At 38.4% G+C, this 26,411-nt stretch overlaps 1 protein-coding gene across 2 annotated transcripts in view; it reads right to left on the bottom strand.

The window, feature by feature from the left end:
* Positions 1 to 624: 624 nt before the first annotated feature.
* The window catches only part of LOC124156119, a 38,218-nt gene continuing 12,431 nt past the window's right edge, over positions 625 to 26,411 (bottom strand). For both annotated transcript variants that reach the window (XM_046530452.1, XM_046530453.1), the window contains 10 exons: positions 25,818 to 26,082; positions 24,848 to 25,190; positions 24,115 to 24,410; positions 21,642 to 21,860; positions 21,210 to 21,375; positions 17,251 to 17,429; positions 9,890 to 9,988; positions 7,222 to 7,486; positions 6,618 to 6,767; positions 625 to 4,912 (listed from right to left, as the gene is read on the bottom strand). In XM_046530452.1, the coding sequence (XP_046386408.1) occupies positions 4,698 to 4,912; positions 6,618 to 6,767; positions 7,222 to 7,486; positions 9,890 to 9,988; positions 17,251 to 17,429; positions 21,210 to 21,375; positions 21,642 to 21,860; positions 24,115 to 24,410; positions 24,848 to 25,190; positions 25,818 to 26,082 (2,197 nt within the window). In that variant the 3' untranslated portion in view covers positions 625 to 4,697. The remainder of the gene's footprint in view (positions 4,913 to 6,617; positions 6,768 to 7,221; positions 7,487 to 9,889; positions 9,989 to 17,250; positions 17,430 to 21,209; positions 21,376 to 21,641; positions 21,861 to 24,114; positions 24,411 to 24,847; positions 25,191 to 25,817; positions 26,083 to 26,411) is intronic.

Here is a 26,411-nt window from a genome sequence, read left to right as displayed (position 1 = left end):
CACCATTTTAGTTGAATTTCACACCTAGAAACTGACTCAAAATAAATTTCAAAGGATTCTTTCATTAACAAATTTTGGTAAATAATGCTCATTTGTAAAGGAAAGAATGTTTTGAATAACTTAGCTCTCACTAATCTTCATACATGTCAAACAACTTTAATTCTCGTTTCTAAAATCAAATATATTACATAATACAGCTCAATCCATAAGTTTTCATTTGTTATCTGTAAGTGTCCCTCATACAATCAAATTCCCCTATATTGAAGCCAAAGAGTCATAAGAAAAAAATCTGTATTTCATACGACACAACCATACCATATCAACTTCAATGGCTGCCAAAAAGTGACTACAATCCTTAAAATATTGATTGTGAAGGTTGATTTACACAGTTTGCACATTTGAATCAGTTAAGAAAAACGTAAAATCATTAGGAAGCCTTTCTGTCTTTAAGAAAATAGACTAAGTTTTCGAGTGAAGGCACCCTTCACTACAGAAAATTAATGGCATGCAAGGGTTTTCTAGGATCAGATACCAACTAAAAAAAAAAACCAAAATCATAATATTTACACTGAAAAAAAGTTTGAGAGACCCATCCCTCAAATAAAACAAATAAAAATCAGTGGCAACAATAAAATACATAGATTTTTTAATTATATCACTCGTTACATAGTACCAAGATGTAAGGGTAGGTATAATATGGGTGCATTAGCATTTTATCTGGAATAAAATTCTGATACATTCAAAAGGTAAATTCCATTAACATGCATAACCACTTTCATGTAAGTAATCAAATGTAAAAAATATTTTTCTTTCTGACAATTCTATTGATTGAAATGGTAGTAACATGAAGACAATAATTCAATAGAGAATCAAGCAATAATATAATATGTACAAAATTGCTTTACAAATTGAATGACTTGTGGCATCTCTTCTTCCATAAAATGATTCCTAGAAGCATTTTCTAAAAAAATAAAATTTCATGTTCCAATTAAGTACTTACAGCACAACTTTTAGAACCTTTTACTAAGGATTTTATGTGTGTGTGGGTGTGCAGTCAAGAGATGTCATGTAAAAAGTTAATAACAACTCTCATTATACTTAATACAATCAAAAACAAGGAGATAAGGAGGCCTTTTACACTTGACAATTACCGAACACTGCAACAATCTTATCAGTGATATAATCTACGCTGACTCATTTTACTGAAGAAAATTTTTGGGCACAAAAATAATGCCAGAGTAGACATGGTACATAAAATAGTTGGAAAACAGTATTACATCAATGCATCAATGAAATATCATACATTTTATGTTCTTGGCTACCACTTCATTTATGGTCAACTATGTCATTCACAAACCATACCAAAATAATATTAATTATAACGATTATTATTATTATAATCTATGTACAAGTTAAAGTTAATCTATATTTATATAAAGGACCCTGAGATGCAATCTGCCATCGGAGTGTAGTGAACATGTAGACGGCCAAAAATTGAACATTTCATCATGAGAATGAATGGATCAGCAAAATACTGCATATATTCATATTTATATATATATATTTATGTATATATATTTATATCTGTACAATGAAGATCATAGCTTCCAGCTACCTCTTTCTTTACATAGTTTTTAAACATTATTATTTTTTACTGTTAACCAGGTACTTAGTTACGTTTTTCTCCCCCCAAATTCCACGCCCAATCTACTGAATACCTAAAAATAACATTAAAAAAAATAGTCAGTCTTTGAAGTGGACCGACAAAGATGCCTGTCTCTGAGTGTGAATCTGCGATATATAATAGTAATAGCAGTAATAACAGTATTGAGATGTAGAAAATGTGTGGGTGGCGATGGAGGGAAAGGGGTTTATTAAACAACCAGGAACGCACAGGTTCAGAGGGGTGGGTGAGGGGAGTGTGATGATTTAGGGAGAACATGAAAACATCAAATGGATAAGGGACTGAAGCATGATCATGATGAATTTTTTTCACCTCAGTACTTGAATATAAATTGAGAAACTGATAACAAGAGGGAAAAATCAAGATTCAATGGAGAGATTCAGTTACAACAGAGAAACCAACAATGGAACAGTGACTACCACCTCACGGAATCAGTGGTAGTGAATAACAATTGAGAATCTGAAGCCATGGATGGCCTGGATTCTATTGTGTCCATATAGATAAGAATGGAGGGGGAAAGTTACAAGTCATATAACATTTCCATTCCAAGATATGTAAACTAACTTATACATTTAAGTCTATAGCATTCAAAAACACAGAAAAAGATGAAGCATAGATGATGGCAAGGAGATGTCTAGTTAAATAAAAAAATTATAGACTGTTCAAAAATAACATTGTACTTATCTTGGGTGCAAATATTATCGAAGGTTCCTGAGTTCAAATTTAACCACAGTGTCAATGGAAACAGCAACACAACATGATTAAATGAAATAGTTGTAAATTAAATAAATAATGCACACTTCCTTAAACACACAGCTATACTGGTAAGTCAATACATGTGTCAAAAAGAAGTTCCACTAGCAGCATCAAAGAGAGGTACTGTGTAATGGAATGCTATGAGCGAGAGTACAAACACCTAGTGGAGCTTTCGGGAAACAATCTGAGGCATTGTTGCACAGAGCAATGGAGCTGGTAATTATAAGATCTCATGAAATGAGGCTAGAATAATCCACATTTCCTACGATGATTTCAAATATGGATTGCAATAAAAAAACAATATGAACAATGTTTCAACGTATGATTGGCACTTTCATGGAATTCAAAATCTCAACCTTACAATCTAAGACCACGAGAAAGGGTTCAATCATAAGAAATGATTAAGTGAAAAAATATATGTATGTATATGTATATATATAATATATGTGTGTATCGAGTTTAAAAACTTTTAAAATAGTATGCAATAAATAGAATCATCTATCAATCCATTAATTTGGAATGCATGTACTCCACAAAGCGAGATGACTGTAGGATTTAAGCCTTCAATAAAATAATATTATATATAAAAACAACCAGAAAAATAAAATCAAAGGCTTATGTACCTGTGCCTAAAAAAATGTGAACGATAGCATTACAATAATTTCTTGTAGACTGAACACATGAAGCCAAGCTACTATGGTGAATGATTCATGGTGCAGTAGGATTCGTATCATTCACCAAAACAAACTATTTAGCCCCACCCCACACTAATTGAGACCCTACAGAGAAAAAATGACCCGTGAAATGGATTAAATCACCCTACGAGGGGATTCAAACAAGAGCTCAGCTAAAGAGAATATTCATATTTCTGCACGAGATATTAATCCCAAGATATCTCTTGAGGCTCATATCCTCACAACAGCTGACATTGAGCAAAAAATGCATATGTGAAACAACTGAGGTAAATTATTTCCTGATAAAAATTTCATACTACAAGCTACTAAAAGAGAACAAACTGTCATACGTCGAGGAATTGTGTGAATTCGTGTGCATGTTCCTGTACTATGACAAAATATTGTGTAATGTGTACTGTTCAGTTTTGTGCACTTATACACAATGTTTTAAAATACCTAACCTGAATGCCAAAGCATTATCAATACTTAGCAATAAAAACAATAGATATATATGTGTGCATAATATACACAGTCTCACACATACATACTCTCACACATGCACCCATATAAAATTACTCCCATCCTCAATTTCTAAAATATATCAAACTATCACTGTTAATTACAAACACAGGTAAGTAGAGCCATAAACAATATTGACTATCATGTTTAAACAAAAGTGGATGATTACTGACCAGCCTCAAGTACATTAACTAGCTAGGTCCATTAAAGATACATAGTGATTGCTGGAATGGATGGCAAAACTAATGAAAGCAATTGAACATTAGTATGGCATCAACAGATTCTTTATACTCCTGGGCATTGAAAAAGAAATTCTTGTCACAATTAAGTCAATCAGATGACGGGCTCATTGTTGAATCAACCATTTATGAAGAGTAGAAAATGAAGGCTCTATCATCATTTTATCCATCTTTTAAAAACAAAGAATAATGATACGTGTTATACAACCACCTATCAACTACAAACTATACTCAAAAAATATTTCCGTTTTTTTCCCTTAAATTTACTTGGAGTAAATTACGTTATTCCCCAAATTAATGACGAAAAATGAGTCATAATTACATTTAGATACATATGAATTTCATTCATGAGATAACTTTTTTTAAGATATGAGTATTTTTAAAAGAAATACATGGATGATGCATACTTAAAATGTCACTGATGAATGCAGTGACAACAGACAAGGAGAGAAAAAGTTCAGAGGTTCAAATTTCCGAGGCTTTCAACCGAAGCCTCTAATGAACTGCACTCAGTTCAAGGACAATTACTGAAATATAATGTTACCTAATTTTATACATTAATGGATTTGTGCCACAGGAGGAACAATAGAATAACAACATTATCTATTAACAAAGACGATGGAAAAGATCCACCAGCAATATTCAAGACATTTCATCATAATGCACATCACCCATATGCATATATCTGATTCTGGAGAGTATACTCTTGCAATTAAAAAGGTAGTTAGTTGACAAGTCTTCGGCATGCATGGAAAGGAGCTGACTTGCAGTTTAGAATCCATTGTAGGCTGAGAAGAGTGATGGGATAATCATTTTCCTTCACTCTCAAGCAGCAATGGTGGCCTGCGAGTTGGTTGTCGAGCACCCACTGCGTGGCGACAAGTTACACCCCTCTCCACCTCCCGTCATTCCCCCTCCACCCACCACAGCACCAGTGCCCGGGCTCCCACCCCCCTCGCACAGAATGCTGCTAGTACCCCCAGGCACACCTACCACCTGGACAAGGTGCTTGTTGTTCCTTCTTCGGCTGCGGAATGGATCTAAGAGTAAGAAATACCAAAAGGTTCAAGTTGGTCATCATGAATACACTTCTTACTGTAAAGCAAAATCCAGTACCACAAACCAGTGAGGGCATTAAATGGATAATGCAAAAAATTTACATAATTTACATTTTTAGCTTTTTCAAAACTTTTCTCGGAATACTTCAACATAGTCTCCTGCTTCACACTGACTAGATCCAAACATCTAGAAGGTTTAACAATGCCATTTGATTCCTCAAACTTGTCCATCCAAAGAATGACTGGAGTTATGGCCTTGAAAGGCTCTTCAGAAGAGGAATGATGACTTACTCTCACCCGATGTTTCAGTTTTGGGAGTATATAAACCAAAGTTATGTGCACTCGCATTAAGATTTTATGAAAAATGAGGTAATACTTTCAAACTGAATGTGAGCAACTTCAGTTTAAAACCTGCCCATGAGGTGGCCAATACCAATTTTTTTTCTGGCATTTCCAGGTATCTCCTTTGGATCAGTGCTCAAGCCGCGATGGTCTCATCACACAAATTTTGGCTCAAACCATTCATCAGTATTCTAAAATAGACACAGCAGTGATTTCTGTGATAGCAGATACTTCCTTGCAACTTGAATAGGCAATGCTCTTCTTCAAGCAAAAACGGTCATTTGATGCAAAATTCACAATTTCCACAAAACATTACAATCACGCGTTGGACATAAGGCATTTATGGATTAATGTAAAACTTGAACTGCCCATGATTAAATTACCGTGAAAAACTACCATGAAAAAATTAAGATGACAAAAACGCATAAATTAAGTTTTTGTCTTAATCTGTTCGCGATATATGTGAGGTAATGTATCACACAAATTCAAGTCAGGCTTATTTTCCCACCCAATATGAAAGAAATGTTCAACTATGTCAACCTTCACTTTAAGGGAGTTATTTATATTCATAATTATATAATCGTAGTTTTCCAATAAGTTTAGCAGAAAAGTACAAATATATAATTTGGAATACAATATGTAAGATTCATGGAGCAATAATGACATTATATACATAATGTCGCAATACTTTGAGTTTAATGACACATTGTTAATTTAAGAAACGAACACTTCATATTTTACAATTGGATGTCTAAAGTTTTCACCCATATCACATTCACAGTTTTTGAATATTGATCTAGAGGTTTAAAATGACAGAGGGAAAGAATAACACATCATGAAATCTTAGCCACCAAAAACCTTCCAAAGATTAATTAGTATTGAGTCAGCTATTCATAATGATACTCATGCTGTCGCTGAACACTAAGTGGGCAAAAAATAACATGTTCCTATAAAAAAGGTGACTTATGCACAGTGGTTGGGTGGGCAACTGGCTAGGACAAGAACCATGGGAGCCTGCAGAGAAGGGACAAGAATTTTGCAATAACACACATTTATAAGTTTTTATGAATGGAAAAATGTTTATAATTAGAATTTAGAATTATCAAGTTTTTCCAAGGGTAAAAGAGAGCCCCCACTTAGGATTCATGGATACCCAGGCTATTTCATCAAGAATACCTTGGGTGGGTACAGAACTGAAAAACATAATGCACCAACTACTGAGAGCAGATATTGATCAATCAACTAATAGTACAATGAGAATCAATAACAGGAAAATGTAAGAACACCCACATGGTGAACGCTTGTAGCGCCTGCTTAACTCTGCAGATAAAATTTGAAAAATTACCTGTGTGGATGTGAATACACCAGAGAGAGATGGTTAGCCCCACGCCAATAGCAAAGGATGCCACAGCTATACCAACAGCCACTTCAGTGCTGATGCCAACCACTAGCACTTGTTGAGGCATTCCTTGGTTGATGGGTGACAGGGCACCACCTGTAAAATCATAACCAAAGTTCATCCATTTGTTCAAACAGCACACCAAAAATTCCTAACTACATGCATTAATTGCATTATATTCCTTTTTCACACGCAAGATTTAACTGGTCGATTGTAATCAGCGGTTTTTGGTTTTGGGCTCTATCAGACCTTGTCCAGTGATCGTAACAATTTCACTTCCTAATTATTCTTCTCCATTAAATGTGCTTTTTATTTCTCTAATTATTTTATTTATGCCTCCCTTCCCATGACATCTAAAATTATACTCAGCCAAAGTTTGAATTTCACAGTCGAAGTTAAATAAAATTTTTAATTCACCAGACAAAAGTAGTATCACCATCAAAGGTACTTGCACTTTCCTCCATATATTTGACCAAATCTATGGAAATGAAAGAATGCGAATGATTCCTTCAATCCATGCCCCGCCTCTGAATACAAAAGTACAACTAACCAGCTATTGCAGATAAAACATCCTCGTCAGTGATGTCACCTGGGGCCCCACTATAGGAAGGGGAGTGCTGACGTGTGCCATCGTGTCGACCTGTTGGTCCCAAACCTCTGCCTCTCTCACCCTCCACCCCTCGCATATTCCCTCCCGTCCTCTTAGGAACGGGGTGCAAAGGACCCCTGCTTGATAACTGCTGGGCAGAGGAGACTGCCTGGTCCAAGAAAGCATGCAGAGAATGCCCAGAGCAGTACTTGTGAGGCTCCACACACTGAAATTAAGAATATAGACAATGAAAGTTCAGAACATGAAAAACAAAATAATAAATCCAAAATAATATGGAAAAATTAGTAAAACAATGTAAAGCTGGAGAACAAACTCCACTACTGAGTATAAAAGACAGCATCACTCTAGCATTTATGGCCAACACACCAAACGTACTCATTATACAATTGATACGTGCAATGGAGTCCTCCACATATATCAATTGCAATACTTATCAAGGATTTTTTCATAAATACCTTCCTTGATCCATAAACTTTAAACTTTTTCTTTTTTTCAAAGCTACCCAATATAAATTTTCCCTGATGTTAATACTATTTCTTTCAAAATAAAAATAAAAATAAGAGGAACAAAAAATGCAATGGATTCATTTGGTAAGATAAAAGTGGTCCTCAACTTTCGGACTTTCGTACATTTGAATTGACACGTTTTCCTTTACCTTCGTATGCTAAATTTGGACTCTCCAACATTTGTCTGTAATTTTTTTGAAATTCCCACCATATTTACTGAGCATCCCAATATTCAACTATCTCATATGGCAGTACATGCAGTCAATACGAACGTATACAATCGAGGGCAGTGTTGACTACTTTAATCAGGTGATTTTTTTAGAGTGACTCTGCTTGCTTTAGGCTCCATATCAAGAGAAGAAGACAGATGTAGTTCAGCCTTCATTGGAGACAGTTTAAAAAAAAAGTTGACTAGACGCCATCACACAGCTTCCAATAAAATTAAAAAATAAAAATGCTTCTTTCAAATATTGTTTTTTCCTTTAGAGTACTGTTTAATTCATGTACCACATTACACCTTCAGCAACGATATTGCACCAAATATCTTCGAATTCTGTGTGTCTTCTGCCTCTTTGAAATAACATGCATAATATACAGGATCCCGAGTTACAATGTGATGAGATGTCACCCGCTGAGGAAAACGATGAGTTGGATACTTTTATTCATAGGTATCAAGAGTGAGGGTTCAACAATTGCATTTTGATATGCTTCTGGATGTCTTTTCATTTGTAATGGGTACTTTAAGTGGAATGTCAACTTTAACACAGAGAGGAAGTTGCACTTTGTACCCGCAACAGAATTCTTGTTTTTTTTTTTTTAACTTTTATTTACATTTTCTGCATTTTTCAAAAGACATTATGTAATGTGAGGAATTTTATTAATTTATTATTTAAAATTAGTTAACAAAAATAAAATCTGTGCAGAAAATAAGGTTTTAGCATGTATATTTCACTCTTTTGGAACATGACCCCTGATAAGTATGGAACTCAATGGTTCAGCTTTCGTACACATTTTCAGGAACACATTGTGTGCAAATTTCCGGGACAGCCTATAATCATAATAGAGTAAATTCTCATCATTAAGAAATTCACAGGACTGACAATATGGAGGTTCGTAATGACGAACTTTGTAAGAGCGTTTCTTTAAGGAATCATCACAAAATAAACATACTTCGCAAATTTCCTTGTCTCTTCAATCTCCAGTACTTATAGTCATGCTGCTGAATAGCTTTAATCATATATAGGTATATTACACACAATTAAATTATGTACAAATACAGTAAATCCTTGATATACACAGAAGATGCGTTATGAGACCTTCATGTTGATAAACTTATTTAAGGCATCGAAATTACAATTTTGCGTTAACTCACAATTGTGACAAACTGATCTAGCTGCGCATGCATTGCAGAAGGAAGAACAGACAAAACACTGAACAATTCCTGACTTTACTTCGGATTGATTGATACTTTGTTCAGACTGTGCCTAAAGTGCAAGTTCCTCTAAGCCACACCACATCACACCAGCCTCCTCCATGGCACCAAATTTGAAATTTCGGGCAAGCTTGAATCTTTTGAATGTTTGTATCCCTGAAAGTTGAATGTTCGTCAGAAGAGGACTTATCATACGGCCAATTTACAATCACTAATGAGTGTGTCAACATGATTCCACAAGAATGAAGCTCATCATATAATGTTGTGTGATACTGAAGTATCTCCTATTGAAGAAAGAACCATAATTGACGCTCTAGGGCACAGTGCACGAGGAGAACTTAAACGTAGCTCAATGACTATGGCGTAGCATAGTGTATATCCACCTAAATGCCATTGCTTACCCGTGGAACTTCGTAATTAAGTTCATTTCATAACCGCAGGGACTGGAACTGACATTCGTAATTTTGTAATAAGGAAAATTTCATAATTACGTTTCTTTTACTATTGATGGGATTAGTGTTTTCGCAGGGACCAACGATTTACTTTGTAAAAACCAGAACTTTGTAATAACGTTGTTCGTATTTACGAGAGCCTACTGTATATTTAGAACAAAATATGTATGTATATGAATTAAGGCATATAATACTTATTAATAAAATTTATTGCTCACCATCACTAGGTTTCCTTTAGCTTTTTCAGCATCAGATGCACACACTCCTAAACGGCAGTGAACGTATATATTACCAAGATTTCCATATTCGTGGCTCACCTGTAAGAAAGAAACAAAGAGCATAATTAGCAACAATCCCTTTTCCTTTAGAAAGCTACAAAATATTTGTATATAACACACAGAAGTTCCCATTGCATAAGAGGACATATGTAGCCATCCCATGTTGCTTTCCGAGGGACTATGTGGTTAATATTCCCATTATTACTCTAATTGACAAACTGCAAAAAGATATTTTTAATGGTCCCCCTTCAACAAAAAGTGGAGTTATTGAAAAAATTGGATCGAGGTGTTAGTGTGTTAAAGCTTCGTGAGGAGTATGGTGTCGGGCAATCGACCATTTATGACATTAAGGGACAGAGAGAAAAACTTTTGCAGTTCGTTTCGGAGTCTGACTCGTTGGCCGGAATTTCCAAAAGAAGAAATATACGGGGGCCGAGTAACAATGAAGTGGATAAGGTGGTATACGAATGGTTCCGGCAGCGACGAAGTGAAGGAGTTCCAATTTCCGGAGGAATAATAATGGAAAAAGCTAAATATTTCCACAAGGAATTACAAATCACGTCACCGTGCGAATATACGACAGGGTGGCTACAAAAATTTAAACAGCGCCATGGCATTCGATATCTGAAGGTTACCGGAGAAAAACTGTCAGCAGATCACGATGCTGCGGAAGATTACGTCAATGAGCTGGCAAAGTTGGTGGATGAACATAATCTTTCACCGGATCAGATTTACAACATGGACGAGACTGGATTGTTCTGGCGCTGTCTTCCCCGAAATACGTTCGTTTGCCGCGATGAAAAGACTGCGAGCGGAGCGAAAGAATCAATGGAAAGGGTCACCATCGCAGCCTGTTCCAATGCTGCCGGGAGCCATAAATGCAAGCTCATGGTCATCGGTAAAAGTGCAAAACCACGCGTATTTAAGGGTATACACCAGTTTCCTGTGATTTACAGAGCCAATAAGCGAGCTTGGATTACGCAAGAATTATTTAAGGAATGGTTTCATACTAACTTTGTCAAAGAGGTCCGAAAAAATTTCAAGGCTCTTGGACTGCCTGAAAATGCAAAAATTTTATTGTTGTTGGACAACTGCCCTGCTCATCCTCCAGCAGAAACTCTCGTCGAGGAGAATGTTATAGTGTCTTTTTTGCCGCCGAACTGTACTGCTCTAATACTGACGACATACCAGAATTTGATGGCTTCCAGGGTCCGTCGAATGATCCCGTTTCTCATTTTATAAATTTTGTGAAAGAGCTGGATGCCGACATAAGTGATGAAGATCTAAAAGAATGGAATGCCTGCGACAATAATGCCCCAGTGTACCAAAGCTTGACCGATGGAGAGATAATGGATGCAGTCACGGGTTCGACAGTTGATGAAGACGTGACCGACAGTGACTGCAGCTCTGATGAGGAGAAAATTACTACGTCGGACGCAATCACTTATGCAGAAAAACTCATAAAGTACTTGGAGCAGAGGCCCTCTTCTTCCAACGATATGGAGGTATTACACATGCATAGGTTGAAAAACAATTTAATACAAGAGAGACGCAGCCGCTGGAAACAGGTCAAACTTACCGACCTCATGAAGAACGCACCAACAACCAAGTGCGCGGATGTTGCTGCCACAGATACTGCGTGCCACTCCACCCATGGCAAATAAATATCCAATGGACGTAATGGTAAGCAATTTTTTCAATTTTTCGGGATTCATGCCGCTAGGGAACGCGTTGTTTATGAAGTTAATGCCAAGTAGATTTTCCAAAATACTCGCGTTTTCCGCCCTTAAAAGATTAGCTGCGACTATTAATATTAAATTGAAGAATTAACATTCAAATTCGATTGTTATTTACGGTAACGTACTTGAAGTGGGATTACCTCCGATCGGAGGATTTGATAATTACCGATAAATGTATGCCAGTAGTCGTGAAAACGACATGGAATTTGCGATAGCTGCATGTTGAAAAATACGGAGAGGCAAAATGTTGATATTCCAGTCGGATTGTAAAAATATTATTTGCCATATTTATTTCATTTACAGTTGGCCTTATCAAGAGTACCTCTGCGATTTACGGACGAAGAATATTTTCAAATGTTTTGAACCTTTTTTTAATCACAGATGGCAAATAGATATCCAAGATTCTCACCATAATATATTGTGACGAAAAGCCTCGTCACGGCGCATTCTGCGTCCATCTCTTCTCCCCGATTCATATTGGCGCGCGGCAACAGCGAGTGATGAGCGACCTTCTTTTCTTTTTCCTATGTTGTCTGCTAGAATTTAGCATGTCTTTTGTTTTGTAATGGGTATATAAGGCCCGGTATTGTGGGATGTGGGGTCGGATTCCTGAGAAAGCGGCAGTTGATCCGCTAGGGAAGACGGAGGTCAGCTGTGACAGTGCCAAGGTGGGGCGACAAGACGGGGCTGCGGTAGACGAGGGCTACGGCAATTTCGGAGGTCGGGCAACGCGACCAGGGGAAGGGCGTGCGGAGAGAGAAGCGTGGAGTACAGCGAGACACGAGAAAAGTGTCCTTGCTTTTTCGTCAGGACATCACGACATCGTCCAAGCATTTGCGGGAGGTGGTTCCCCGCGATCGACGCATCGTGACCCGGCGGCCAGGATTCGGACCCGCCGTCTTTGACACTTAAGTACTCTAAACCCTCTCCCGGGACGGGGAAATAATCCCGATCCCTCCCCCGCTCCAGCCAGCCCACGCGCCCTGTACGAAGAAAGTCCCCCAGTGTGCACGTGTGTCATCCTAATACTCATGTGGCTTCTGACACAAACTCACGTCTCTCTTTCTCGGTCTGAAGACCATTTTTAATTGTATCACGATTCTCCCGTTCTCGTCATCCCTTCTGGTTGACGTCAGACTCATTTTTGATTGAACAGAACGTGGAGCATGTAACATTTGAAAGTAGAACGACGAACATTACTCATAATTGCCTTTGAAGTGCAGCAAGATTTCGAGTGCCCGTGTCATAGCAATCTCTGAGAGTATACAGTGTTATTTTTGCCCATTTTTGTTCATTTACCCCAACAATCATCTCATCCCTCATTTGTTAGATATAAGATTTCTCTTTCTTTTTGTGTATGGCATATTTCCTTCATTTTTATTTTTGCAAGTGTATCATTGATGTCTCGCCCAATTCAGCATCACTATTCCATCCCTCATTAGCGTTTAAGGACAGAAGTGTTCGTTTATTTTTCTCTAATAAATTTTTGTATGACAGTCATTCGCTGTGTACGAGGTCATTCATCCCCTTGCTGTGCCATTGTGTTTAATGCCGCGAGTTCCCATCTTGACCGCGAGCCCCAGAACCTACGAAAAATTAAAGAACTCGGATAATAATCTCAGTTCGACGGTGCATGGCTCACGGGAGCGTTCCGTCACATCTGGCGCCCGACAACGCGGGGCTCGATCAGGGGAGAACTTGCCATTTAATTTTAATGTTCGTTTTTGATGCCACGAGGTTGGCACGTTTTGATCAAACGGCGTGTTGGGCGCGTACCGTCACATCTGGCGCCCGACAACGCGGGGCTCGATCAGGGGAGAACTTGCCATTTAATTTTAATGTTCGTTTTTGATGCCACGAGGTTGGCACGTTTTGATCAAACGGCGTGTCGGGCGCGTACCGTCATATCTGGCGCCCGACAACGCGGGGCTCGATCAGGGGAGAACTTGCCATTTAATTTTAATGTTCGTTTATGATGCCACGAGGTTGGCACGTTTTGATCAAACGGCGTGTTGGGCGCGTACCGTCACATCTGGCGCCCAACAACGCGGGGCGCGATCACGAGGGGATTTGCATTTAAATTTTAATGTTCGTTTTCGATGCCACTGTATTGGCACATTTTGATCATTCGGCGCTCGCGTCAGCTATTAGTGCATTTCACCCATATGAATGCGCGTGACCACGAGCGAACTCGTGATTATTATGTAATTGGGTTCAGGTTAGTCGACCATTTGTTAGTTATAGTGTCACGCCATTGGCAATCCATTCTCAAGTTTGAATCCGATTGTGTGTTTTTCTTGTACCATTGCGTTGTCGGTTTTCTTTTCTATTTTTTTGGTGTTTGTGGCCGATGAATGGTGGTCTACGGGTCGTTGGGGTATCCCTTTGTTTTATTCCTTTTGTTTAAGGGGATCCAATTATGGATACGTCCGACGATAAGGCACCCGCGTTTACCGTGTATCGGGAGGTCGCGAACGAAGTAGACGACTCCGATGACAAGAGCGTGAATTCAGAAACCGATGGTTTAACTGACACATTCCGGGGAATGCTGTTAGATACGCCGGGTTCCGGCATGAATGGGCAAAGTAAAACACAGCGTGAAGGTGACAAGGGGGGCGAAGCCAGCCGAACCGAATCGAGTCACGATTCTAATGATGATTATGTGTCTAATAAAACAATCTTATTGATGATACAAAAGATAAGCGCTCAGCTTAACGCTAATTATGAAGGCATACAGAGCATGCGCTCTGAGATTAGCGCTCAGATTAACGCTCGTAACGAGAGCATGAGCGCTCAGATTAACGCTAGGAACGAGAGCCTGAGCGCTCAGCTTAACGCTAATAAAGAAGCCATACAGAGCATGCGCTCTGAGATGAGTACAAATAATGAAGCCATACAGAGCATGCGCTCTGAGATGAGTACAAATAATGAAGCATTGCGTCAGGAAATTAATCATAATCTACGACAGGAAGTTAGGAGTTGTCATGATATTCTAATGCAGGAAGTTAATAGTTGTCATGATATTCTACGGCAGGAAAAGTCCGTCATTAAAGATAAACTAAACAATGGTGAAACTCATTGCCTAGAAAAGGTGAATGAGATCGCGAAAAATGATCGCGATGAATGTCTAAGGGTGGTTGATTCACAAGTTGAAAACCTAGAGGTGCGCACAGACGCTCTAGAACGCTCTTATAATGACATTGCAAATCTTAAAAAGCACGAGGAAAATGCCGTCGAAATAGACGAACGCAGGGTAAAATCGCTCGAAGCGGAATTTGAGGCATTGAAGGATAGCGGCACGCCAGTAGCAACGGCGACGTTATCAAGTGAGTCATTGACGAAGCCCGTGTTCTCCGCTCGAGACGCCGATCACCCGATAGCGTTTTTAAAAGAAGTGGAAAATTGTCTCTCGATGATTACCGTTCCGGAAACGATGAAATCAAAAATGATTTTTACTGAAGATTCGGAAATCGGGAGGGAAAATTTAATTTTGTTTGCCACCCGCCAGTTAAAAAAGGCTGGGCTCAAAAGAAAGCGTAATCAAAACAAGACCCATTCAAATTTTCATGTCAGGGATTTAGTCTTGTTAAGGACACCTAAGGTGTCTGATACCCAGCTTGGGTTGTTTCATAAGTTTTTTCATTTGCTCTCGGGTCTATTTAGAATCTCAAGTTTAGTTTTTAGTTTGATGCTCGTTCATCTGGCTTATTCTTTCCGCGATATGCATGGATTCATCTCTTTCGTTTGGACACATCTTTTTCATTCACCCCTTAGGAAAGAGATGCATCCATGCAGGGGGGCGATGTGACGAAAAGCCTCGTCACGGCGCATTCTGCGTCCATCTCTTCTCCCCGATTCATATTGGCGCGCGGCAACAGCGAGTGATGAGCGACCTTCTTTTCTTTTTCCTATGTTGTCTGCTAGAATTTAGCATGTCTTTTGTTTTGTAATGGGTATATAAGGCCCGGTATTGTGGGATGTGGGGTCGGATTCCTGAGAAAGCGGCAGTTGATCCGCTAGGGAAGACGGAGGTCAGCTGTGACAGTGCCAAGGTGGGGCGACAAGACGGGGCTGCGGTAGACGAGGGCTACGGCAATTTCGGAGGTCGGGCAACGCGACCAGGGGAAGGGCGTGCGGAGAGAGAAGCGTGGAGTACAGCGAGACACGAGAAAAGTGTCCTTGCTTTTTCGTCAGGACATCACGACATCGTCCAAGCATTTGCGGGAGGTGGTTCCCCGCGATCGACGCATCGTGACCCGGCGGCCAGGATTCGGACCCGCCGTCTTTGACACTTAAGTACTCTAAACCCTCTCCCGGGACGGGGAAATAATCCCGATCCCTCCCCCGCTCCAGCCAGCCCACGCGCCCTGTACGAAGAAAGTCCCCCAGTGTGCACGTGTGTCATCCTAATACTCATGTGGCTTCTGACACAAACTCACGTCTCTCTTTCTCGGTCTGAAGACCATTTTTAATTGTATCACGATTCTCCCGTTCTCGTCATCCCTTCTGGTTGACGTCAGACTCATTTTTGATTGAACAGAACGTGGAGCATGTAACATTTGAAAGTAGAACGACGAACATTACTCATAATTGCCTTTGAAGTGCAGCAAGATTTCGAGTGCCCGTGTCATAGCAATCTCTGAGAGTATACAGTGTTATTTTTGCCCATTTTTGTTCATTTACCCCAACAATCATCTCATCCCTCATTTATTAGATATAAGATTTCTCTTTCTTTTTGTGTATGGCATATTTCCTTCATTTTTATTTTTGCAAGTGTATCATTGATGTCTCGCCCAATTCAGCATCACTATTCCATCCCTCATTAGCGTTTAAGGACAGAAGTGTTCGTTTATTTTTCTCTAATAAATTTTTGTATGACAGTCATTCGCTGTGTACGAGGTCATTCATCCCCTTGCTGTGCCATTGTGTTTAATGCCGCGAGTTCCCATCTTGACCGCGAGCCCCAGAACCTACGAAAAATTAAAGAACTCGGATAATAATCTCAGTTCGACGGTGCATGGCTCACGGGAGCGTTCCGTCACAATATATTCAATAAATATCCAAGATTCTCACGCCTTTCATCATGAATTTTATTGAGTTTTTCTTGATCCCTTACTCAGCAATACATCATTTCTGTTGATGCCAATGCATGTTCCGGAAAAAAATATTTTCCGTATTGCAGTGTTGCCTGCATCCAGGGAACAGATCTATTTACCGGAAATATCTTTAATCCGGAAAGGGTCTGGTCCCACGCATTCCGGATTATCGATCTTCTACTGTATTTAACTTAAAAGAACATTTCATTTGGCTAAACCGAGACAAAAAATTAACCAATGGAATGCAATTATATTAAAGTTAATTTCTCATTCAGTTCAACTTTACTGCCTTGCTTTCAGTCTTTCACATTTTTTTAGAAGCAAAGATGTTTTAATAATTAAAGATAGCACAAGTTTTAATAACTAGGTTTTTAGGTTTTTTTAGAGGTTTTAAAGAAAATTATTTTGGCAAGGAAAATTATTTTTTTGAAAATGCATGCAAGAATTTAATTATTTAGACAATTACCTGAAAGCTGAATCTACCATGAGGTGATTTTTTGGCTTTAGGGTTTCTAGCAGGATCATCAATAGCCACAGATAAATCTGTTGGACAGGTGTTTCGAATAAGGGTGACTCGAGGAGCATAGTTGGGATCTGAGGAATTTGATATCCAACAGTTTTCTGTGACGACTTGAATTGGATATGCTGTAAACAGAATAGAATTGACATGAAAAATATTTCTTAAGTACTAAAGCTTGCCACATTAAAAATTTATTTAAAAAAATTTAAAACTAACAAAATAAAACCTAGTACAGTACACTCCTGATTATCTGGGCTAATGCTGGGGGAGACGGCACGAATAATCGGAAAACATGGATAACCCACACTTTCACTTAAATGTCTATCAATGTTCTTAGCTTACCTAAAACAAACAATACATTATTATTTATGCAGGTATTCTGTTATTTTAGAGTGCTTCCCGGACTCAATGAGAGCTTTCTTAGCCAGTTTGTGATCTTTTGAGCGGCGATAACATGGTTGTACTCGTATTATTAATGCTGTATTTATGTAAGGCCTGGTTTCCAAAACCACACATCCGTGGCTGCGTGATTACAGATACAGAAAAGTGGTTTGCATGGATGCTTTAAAACCACTGCTCGACGTCGGAAATTACACTGCCAGGCACCATGCAACGTAGTCGCGTCTCGCACAAGTTGCCTGGGTTGCAACTGCTGCAGGATGTGTATCCATGACCACGGAGCACAGCCGTGTACTGTGAGGCTTGGAAAACAGGAACATGGTGCTCCCGTGAACGCAGCTAGCACGCGATCTCTTCCATTTTACGAAGGGGATTCTAGCGGAACTAATAAGCCCGGTGCATCGTTGCATTAATGCAGTTATTCCGATGATTTTGCATCCGATTTTATTTACTTTTTTAAAGATCACGGAAAAAATTGAGCGAGAGTGCAAATCATGTACGGATAATCCGCAACCCGGATAAACCACACAAAGATAATCGGGAGTCTGCTGTAACTAGTAAAATAGAACCTCAAACATGAAATAGACTAGTTTTTAATGTTGATGAGACGGAGTTGTTTTGGAAAAGAATACCACCTTGTTCATTCGTTTTCATGAAAGAAAAACGTATGTCAGGTTTTAAGGGATTTAATGGCCATTTCTTGTTGCCACTTGGTGCTAACGCCTCAGAGAACTTTATATTAAATCCAGTTACGATTAATCATGCACAAACTCCATGAGCTATGAAAGGATATTCAAAGCCCCACTTGTCCGTCATTTGGATGAGAAATTTTTTTTTCTAGATGTTAGCCCAACCACACAAAAGGATGGAAAAAAAATAAAGTGCATACAATTTTTTTAAGAAAAAACCTCTCTGAATGGGTGCAGACTATCCAAAAAGATATTTTAACGATAAATATTTACATTCATGCCTCACTTAGCACAATTTCGATTAGAGCAATTTCGGTATAGCACAACTTCGCTCCTCGGGGAAACATTCCAATGCTTAGCCTAATCAAATAATCTTTAATACTCTTTTGATAAAATGTGAACTTGCACTAAGTACACAAATTGCTTCTATTTCATTTGATGAATGTATAAATAAAAAGGTATATATCAAATACATTTTAAAAATAAACTTTTTTACCGTATTTGCACGAATCTAAGACGAGGTTTTTTCCCCTCCTAACTCATGCAGAAAAGAGGGTTCGTCTTACAATCGGATGCAAAATTCTCGACGTCAATCGGGTTGCATAATTTGCGTCGGAAAAATTATGGACACCTGAGTTTGCCACCTGATAGCTATGCAACGAAAAATTCAACTCACAAAATGTTCGTGTTACTGGTTACAATATACCTAAATTGTAACGTTAAAGCATCAATGCCGTCGCGGAATAAACTGCTACAAAGTCGTTGCATTTTTCTCAGAGTAACGGTAAGAAGGCAACATGATTTGCCTCTGGTTAGAGAGATGATTCAGTTGTAATTCCGTTCCTTTCAGAGTATTACAATGGCAGAAAAAAGAAGTTATTACACTCCCGCTTTCAAAAGAAAAGTTATTCAGTGGAACCCCGATCTATCGTACCCGCGTATTGATCGTTTTCCCGCATTCATCTTTCGCCGTTTCTGGTCCCAAATAAAGTTCTTTATAGGCAATGTAATTTTTTCTCGCATCTCTGAAGTATCGTTTTCCCGCATTGATCGTTTGAAGATCGTGGTCCCGATGAAAAATTCTCCCGCATCCATCTTTTGACGAAAATGAGACGAAATAAATACGATGTGTCATTTATGGCTAATAACGTTAGGCACATAGATTAAATGTTCCCCACGAAATGAAACTACCATTGGGAGAAGCTCAAAGCCGCGGGATAGTAACATAAGCGCATTTCCCAAGATCCGCTATCCCCGTCCATTCAGCACTCGCCTCCCCCCTCTGACGCTTTCCTCTTCTCCAAAATCAAACAAAAGGTCCCAGCTAGCGCAAGGGATCGTATTACGAAGACCTTAGCTTCGAAAAAAATATCAAGTTACACGAGAACAATAGAAACGCATTTCACGCCCCCCCCTTTTCTCACCCACTGACCTTTTTCAGACTACCTGCTTCAAAGTTCCCAGTTTCTGGAGGTCAACCGCTGCATGAATCACCTATAGCTCAAAATGTGTCTAACAATGAATTTCGGCAATTGGTATTATACTTTTATTAGGCTGAAATATTTGCAATGTGCTCGTAAATCAAAAGAGAACGAGACCAAACACGACGTATTTCTAACGTGATTTAAGTATTTTTAAGCAAGGAACTAGCTGGAAAAATACGATGGTGATTTTTGGGGAAACTCTATATCCTCGTAGCTGAGCTTCTCGGCAGTTAATGCGGCATTTTTTTCCGAAAACAGGATATCAGGTTATTATCAGTTGTCAATTTACGAGTTATACCATAAGTCGCACTTGTCAGAGTTACTGACGAAGGGATATCTTATCAGGATATTTTGTTCCTCCCTATATACTAACAATCCGAATTCATCCGCTCATCTGGCACTACGCTAATTAGAAAAGAATGGGTATCTTTGGGACAAAAAATTTCATGGCGCAGTCATGCTTCGCCCTCTGCAGTATGCTCTGCGTACGCCGAACGCGAAAGCATAGCTCGTACGAGTGGATCCGTACTTTCCAGGGTGGCTTGCCTTCATACCACCGAGTGTTTTCCGTGTGGGTTTAATGAAGTCAGGCTTCATTTTCACTAGTTTAATTTTATTCGTCTTCGGACCATGGCCCCTCAGAAGAAACTATTAGTCGAATCAACAATAAGACCTAAGTGTCTCGATAAAGTACCACTATTCTTGTCATTACGCGCAAAAAATCCCTCGGTTCTTGGGACATAGGCAACCTAGCCAAACATGCCCCCATCTAACGTTTTCCCCTAGAAACATTTTTTTCCCATAGTGGAGTTCCAAAAAAGGGGGGGTCGTCTTAGAATCGTGTTCGTCTTAGATTCGTGCAAATACGGTATTTTGAATAAATTCCCCACGCTGATTAAGTTGCTGTGAAATTCTAAGTACTCAAGGTATTCGAGTATTCACGGATACTATTCGCCTCAACACATTGGTACAATTCCTTTCCAGTAGCAGTTTATCCCAGGAACCAAATATTGAGAACCGGGAACTGACGGGGGAGAACCAAAAAAGTTTAAGAACTGACTCATCCTTACAAGAGATGAAATGGAGAAAAAAATTACAATTTTCAACATTTAAAAATTGGATTTGTTAATATTACTGTACATTCATTCAACTGAATACCATTAGCACTTAAAAAGTTGAACACCTACAGCTTTCGGAGTTGCTTTGCACTGGAGACATTAATTTTTTTAAATCATGCCTAAAAATAATAGGGAAGACTACATTCATGGATATTAAATGACTTTTTGTTAGAAATAGCCTAACAAAGAAGCCTCTCTGAAAAAAATATACTCACAGCCATCAATCCATGCCTTCACGTAAAGAGTTTCATCAAAAGCCACTTCAGCAGGTTTGTCTCTCCCAAAGTCAACAGATACTCTATAATCACGGTCCCAATAGATTTCCATGTGGTAGAGTTTATTATGCTCTGACACACTGGAGCTGCTCATCTCAACGGTGTCCTTATAATTATCAACAAGAAACACAGGATTAATTGGTTAAAGCACCAAGAGCATTAAATACAATTCAAAACCATTAATTTTCCAAGAGTCTTTTGAGTAGTCGTGGCAATGTTAAGAGTAAATATAACATGAATGGGTGATCTAAGGTGATTAAAAATTAATATATGTACAATTATTAATCTCTAACTGTTAAAAACAAGGACTGAGGCAATCACATTCAGACACAAAGGAAAAAATAACAATCAAAGAATACAACAACAATTTACCGTCAAAGAGGAATCACCAAAGTCCATTGGTCCAAAACCTGAACCAGGGAACAAAGGACGTTGGCGACACACAATTGGAATATGGTTGGCACTCTCTTCCATGAGGTCAGTGTCACTGGCTTCCGAGCCTGAACCAAACTCACTCCCATCCTCTCCATCATCTCCTGGTCCAGCAAAGTCTTCATCGTCACTACCAGTAGGGCCAAACTTAACATAAACCTGGAAATAAAATATCTTAAGTTAGAAGAAACATACTTGCAAAACCAAGAGATAAAGCTGTTAAATAAAGTTCTTCCTACACAGCGGTGGGTACTTGCCCACCACCGTCTCCCCCCGTATTATCTGGAAAATTGAAAGAATGGCAATTTTATAGGTGGTTTTCCAATTAACGTTTTTACTTCACCCACTCAACAAACTGTTTTCAAATAAATCAATGAATATGCATATAAAAGTCTCCTGTTCCTGCATATCAGACCTCAGAGGTATTATCACTTAAAGGCATTACATTCAGTGAACTCTCGATTTTACGAAGGACATTCACATTTAATATGAAGTTTCAAAAATACGAATGCTTTTTGAAATCATGAACCTTGACCTCGGTCCCCAAGAAGAAGTAATATTAATATTTACGGACAAGGGTAAAAAAACTTGACAAAAAAAACTAATAATACATAACTACTTAATTACAATGGTTGTTTGTGTTATTTAAGAATTTTTAACAGCATCTTGTATCCTTCAATTGTACATATTGGATGAAAAGATTAATGGGATTACACGGTACAACTGGAGGTGGACTGAGGACAAATGTGGTGGAATGGGACTCATAATATTCTTATACCTTTAGATTTGTCCCAAAAACCTTCACACTTTTAGTAATAAGTCACATGGGAACCATTTTTCAAGCATTACAAAGAGTAGCATTATGAAGCATAGCTAGATTTCATATTAAATGCGTTACTTCGATGCTTATATACCTCTTGTAGGAAGGAGGGTGCTTGATAGAATAATGTGTCCATATGGACAAAGCTTGCAATTCAAATAGATATTGCTTATCAAGGGCATACCCAGGATCATAATTAGAGGGGGAAAGCCAAGTTGTGACATTTTAGCATGGATAAGGTGAATGAAACCAACATTTAAAAAAAAAATTATAACAGCACTTTATTAGTCTATGAGATTATTTCCTTGAAAAAATAGTTTTATTTTAGTTACATATCTTATACTAAAACATATCATTTTTCGTGATTTTTGCTTCTTGGGCTTCTCAGCTGCCCCCCTGCCCCTTGCTGGGTACGCCCATGTTGCTTATTACAAACAAGTGCCACCATTTGTTTATTTATGCCACAGACAAGGTGCCTGATGTTGATTTAGAGAGGAAGTTAGATTTTTAAACTTTTAATCAGGTTTTACACTACAGTAAACTCCCTATTATCCAAGGAGATGCTGGGGAGATGCGGTACAAATAATTGGAAAAACAGATAACCTAGACTTTCATTTTTATTTCAAACAATAAGTTTATTATTATTATTCATGCATGTTGGAACCTATCTTGGCTACAATGAAGGTACACAGACTGAAGCTGATGGAGTGCCTTATAAATCTAAAACAGGTACCCCGATGTCAAGAGAATAGGAACTGTTGACACTTTTAAAAAGGTAATAATTCATTTCCTATTTGGTTATATGGGAAAGAGAAACTTGGCCCCAGGAGTAAAAGTAATGATGGGTGTAATGATTTATTCTCATTTTCCTAATAATTCCACTCTTAAGATGGATGCATTGAGATTCCTTTGTTTCGACCAGTTGTTAGCACGAAACTCAATTTTTTGATTACCATACATTTTAACTTTAGTAAGCACACATCTTCAAAAATAGACTGTGTGAATAAGCCTACAACAGTCTATAATGGTCATCCAACTACAGCTCATCTATTCTGCACACACATGCCACCTGATACAAGAATGAAGCTCATGCAAACTGGTGTTACCAGCACGGGAAATATACAATGAACCACGCAATATTGGAATATGCTTTTGAAAAAACACCTTGCTGGTTCTACACTTTCCAGGAAATGAAGTTAGTGCGCAAACTATTTTCATTGCATACTGAGTCTAATCAGACATCCCAATTGCATTATGGATCCTTCGACCACCAAGCTACCAATCCTGCTTTAGCAATCTTTAGTGATTTGGTAAGATCAAGTAAACATTTACATTGAAGACTACAAAAAGTAATCTTTCCTATTTTTTTTAAGCCTCAGAACATCCTGATCATAGATATACCCCTGAGATAAAGAGCATCTCATTTTCTCATCTTCCAGGATCTAAGGAACACAAAGCAACAGGTCTTACATGATAAAACACGTGCAGACATAGTCCTGAGAAAGTCTAAAATCTAGAACCTCATGAACAGCAGGTATGGATTTCAACTCAACCTTGCCATTGCCATTATAAAAAGATGCATATAGTACTCACACTGTTGGAGAATGATGTACTTCTTCCATCTGACTTGCTTGTACTTCGACAAGAAGTTATCAGAGTAGACAGCCAAATGTGTGTGTTGTTGACTTTACTACTGCATGTTGGATCAATGAATGACATCCAAGCTACTCCCAGGGAGTCTGCAAGGCTGCGTGGAAAACTGACAACAATTTTTTTCTGCTCGCAACTAACACTCATGGCCTTCTGCAGAGCAGCAATTGCAGATAGCGAGGAATCTTCTTCACCATGGCTGATAGCTTTCCCACTCTTCTCAGAACTTGGTTCAATACCTGCAATTGATGTACAAAGATTATTTAAAAAACTAGAAAAAATTATCTTCCAAGAGATGGATTATAGGTGGCATCATGTACCCATCATGTACCACTGAATTCTTTCACTTAACCTCCATAAAGTAATTTTTTTATCCCATTGTGACATGCATAATAGTTGTTTAGTAGTTTTCAGAAATGTGTGAACAAGCAATCAAAGTGAAAAATCTCCCTCTGTTTTGAAATATGGTTGAAATAATGCAAGAAGAACGTATACAGGTCACTCTAAATTTGATGTTTACCAAAAATCTATTAAAAATGACTTAAATTTGTACAAGGTGGTGAGGAAAGTCATGTATAAACAAGACAAGAGTAAATGCAAATGAATGCTTTGAGTATAACATATATAATCTACTTAGGACTGAAATGACAATGCATACTGGTGCTTGGCATCTTACCTAATAATGATGATGAAGAAGTTGAAGACCATGGGTCAGCATGGGCCATACGGGCATGGCCATTATTGGAGGGTGCACTTGTAGCAGACACCTTGGTGTGCCGGCCATTGCCTACCAGAAGTTTGAGAGTAGACGCAGATGCCGTTTTGGCATACAATACTGGACGGCCAAATTCTGAAGCCACTTGTTCTAGTAGGGCATCCATGTTGTCAGGCAGTGTGCGAGACTTCACTTCCAGGCCATTAGACCTCTTGAACCCAAACGTTGACTTCCCTGTGCCCATACCTCCAGCAATAGAGGCAAATGTTGCAGCAGTACCCCAATTTTCTACCTCTTGATTGCTCTGAAAATTATGATGAATAAATATAACAATTGAAGCATACAAATAAAATAAAAGGATAAAATATCTCTAAAATTTAATGACTTTGCTCAATGTAGCACTTCCTAAAAACAAGTCAGCTCCAAACATCTAGCCAACACCTTAAGGTATGGCTCTTTTTTTTTTCATTTTTCTATGATATTTTTTTTTTAACATTAACACTTTAAAATGAGCAATGGGGTCAATCAGAGAATCAGAATCAATATTCTAACAAAATTATATGCTGTTAGGAATTTCTAGGTCACCCTATAGTTAGCCATTAAGTTTCTTAAATTGACACAATAACATAATTTATAGGCATATACTTGAACATTACGGACCATACGGAATGGAAGCCACTATTTTTACATCCATTTTTCAGGAATAAACTGTTTTAAGCATGCAATTAGGCAGGACGTGAATGACAAAAAACCAGCCTAATCAGCTCTAATTTGGTCACATTCATATTTAAGGCGTGATCTTTTATAAACTTTCCATCTAAATATATTCTTAAAATTCAAATACTTATAGCTTCGGAGATTATAGAATAGCATACAAAGTTTTCTTTCATGATTTTTCAAACTTCTTTTCTTGGGAAAAAACTTCACTTACAACCACTACAATGCTGCCATCAACACCACTTGCACCAAATCTCCACCGGATAGGGGATCCAGATTTTAGAACAAGGGTGACATTCCTAGGAACAGGAACTGGACCTTCTCCCTCCAGCAGTACAGCCACAGGATGCAAGGTAGGGTAAGGGGATGTAGTTGAGCTGCTATCCAAGATGTCCCCACCATCATCCACAGTCTCACCCTCCCATTCCATTCCACTCTTCCTTCTGAGGTTTGGATTCAGCTCGACAACATAGACATCCCTGGAAAGCAGCGAGTAGAATATAAGTGGACATCAATACAATTATAACTAACAAAACACTCACTGATTGACTGATTCACCGACACAAAATATAATCTACTGAGCATTTTCCCTTAAGTTTCAGATTTTCAAGGGATTACCCATATATTAAGCCAACGAGAAGGGAAAAGATCAAACATCTTTATGAAAAAGTGATTTCATTGAACTTAGAAATATTTCAATGTGTTTAAATGGGAAAACAAAAAATTTCCCAGCCAGTGAATATTCTTTTGGCCATAGAATTAGAAAAATGAAGTACAATCTCAGGAGCTGGTGTACAATAGTAGAATT

The sequence above is a fragment of the Ischnura elegans genome, chromosome 3 (assembly GCF_921293095.1).
Source record: "Ischnura elegans chromosome 3, ioIscEleg1.1, whole genome shotgun sequence".
Lineage (NCBI taxonomy): Eukaryota > Metazoa > Arthropoda > Insecta > Odonata > Coenagrionidae > Ischnura > Ischnura elegans.
This window is presented reverse-complemented; position numbering and strand designations above follow the sequence as displayed.